The 1,031-nt window shown below is 35.9% G+C and overlaps 1 protein-coding gene across 1 annotated transcript; it reads left to right on the top strand.

Moving 5' to 3' along the window:
* The first annotated feature begins 411 nt into the window (after window positions 1-411).
* LOC106749420 (cytochrome P450 4g15-like) lies at window positions 412-985 on the top strand. Its single transcript, XM_014628829.1, has 2 exons — window positions 412-603; window positions 708-985. The coding sequence occupies exons 1-2, from the start codon at window positions 554-556 to the stop codon at window positions 910-912; spliced, it is 255 nt and encodes an 84-aa protein (XP_014484315.1). The 5' UTR covers window positions 412-553; the 3' UTR covers window positions 913-985.
* Window positions 986-1,031: the final 46 nt, after the last annotated feature.

Here is a 1,031-nt window from a genome sequence, read left to right as displayed (position 1 = left end):
CATAAAAATGAAAAGTCATAAAATTCGAATTATTTGGCTGTCATTCCATGTCTCGATATTTTTTAGAGATTTCACTGCAAAAATGAGAGTATTTGAACTTGTAATGAAACGACATTATTAATTTCCATTGAGCAGGCACGTGTACACGAAGAAATGGACTCCATATTCTTGGACAGCGACAGGCAGTGTACTTTTGTGGACACAGTCAACATGAAGTATCTGGAGAGTGTCATATTAGAAACATTGAGGCTTTTTTCCACAGCACCAATATTTGGAAGGAAACTTAATAAGGACGTAAGAATAGGTAATAGAATATAAATGAATTGTATCGTGTCACTAGTTGATACGCATATATTTAGTACACGTATTTTTAGTACACGTGTTGTAAATTAGATTAAGCCCAGAAGAGAATCATTTTTATGTTTAAGTTACAGGCAATTACGTTCTTCCAAAAGATGCCACGATTTTGATAGTTCCATTCCTGGTACATCGTGCAGAAAAATATTACCCGAATCCACTAGTTTTTAATCCAGACAATTTTCTACCGGATAAAATGCGGCAGAGAAATCCTTACGCTTTTATTCCCTTCAGTGCCGGGCCGAGGTAAAAAGAAACCTCTATGAGTCATAAAATCTTAGTAATGGCGTCACGCGAATTGTACTGAATATACTGTCACATCTGTTAATGTTTGACCCTTTTTTTCGTAGGTCGTGTTTGGGACGAAAGTACGCAATGCTGAAAATGAAGATCTTGCTCTCCACGATATTAAGGAAATATCGTATTACTTCTGACGTGGCATATCAAAATTTTTCTTTGCTAGCAGAGATTACCCTGAAAAGGGGAGACGGATTCAACATCAAGATCGAGCCGCGTAAAACCGCATCTCAGACAGGAGATACCATCTCCTCATAGGAATGAAAAAATACAAATATGGCAATGTGTATAAGTGTGTGCGTGTGTATGTATATAAATGTAAGCCTTGACAAGAAACCTATTTTTCATATTTAGAAATTTATTATTCATTTATGTAT

Source organism: Dinoponera quadriceps, unplaced genomic scaffold (genome assembly GCF_001313825.1).
Source record: "Dinoponera quadriceps isolate SergipeBrazil2010 unplaced genomic scaffold, ASM131382v1 scaffold3760, whole genome shotgun sequence".
Lineage (NCBI taxonomy): Eukaryota > Metazoa > Arthropoda > Insecta > Hymenoptera > Formicidae > Dinoponera > Dinoponera quadriceps.
This window is presented reverse-complemented; position numbering and strand designations above follow the sequence as displayed.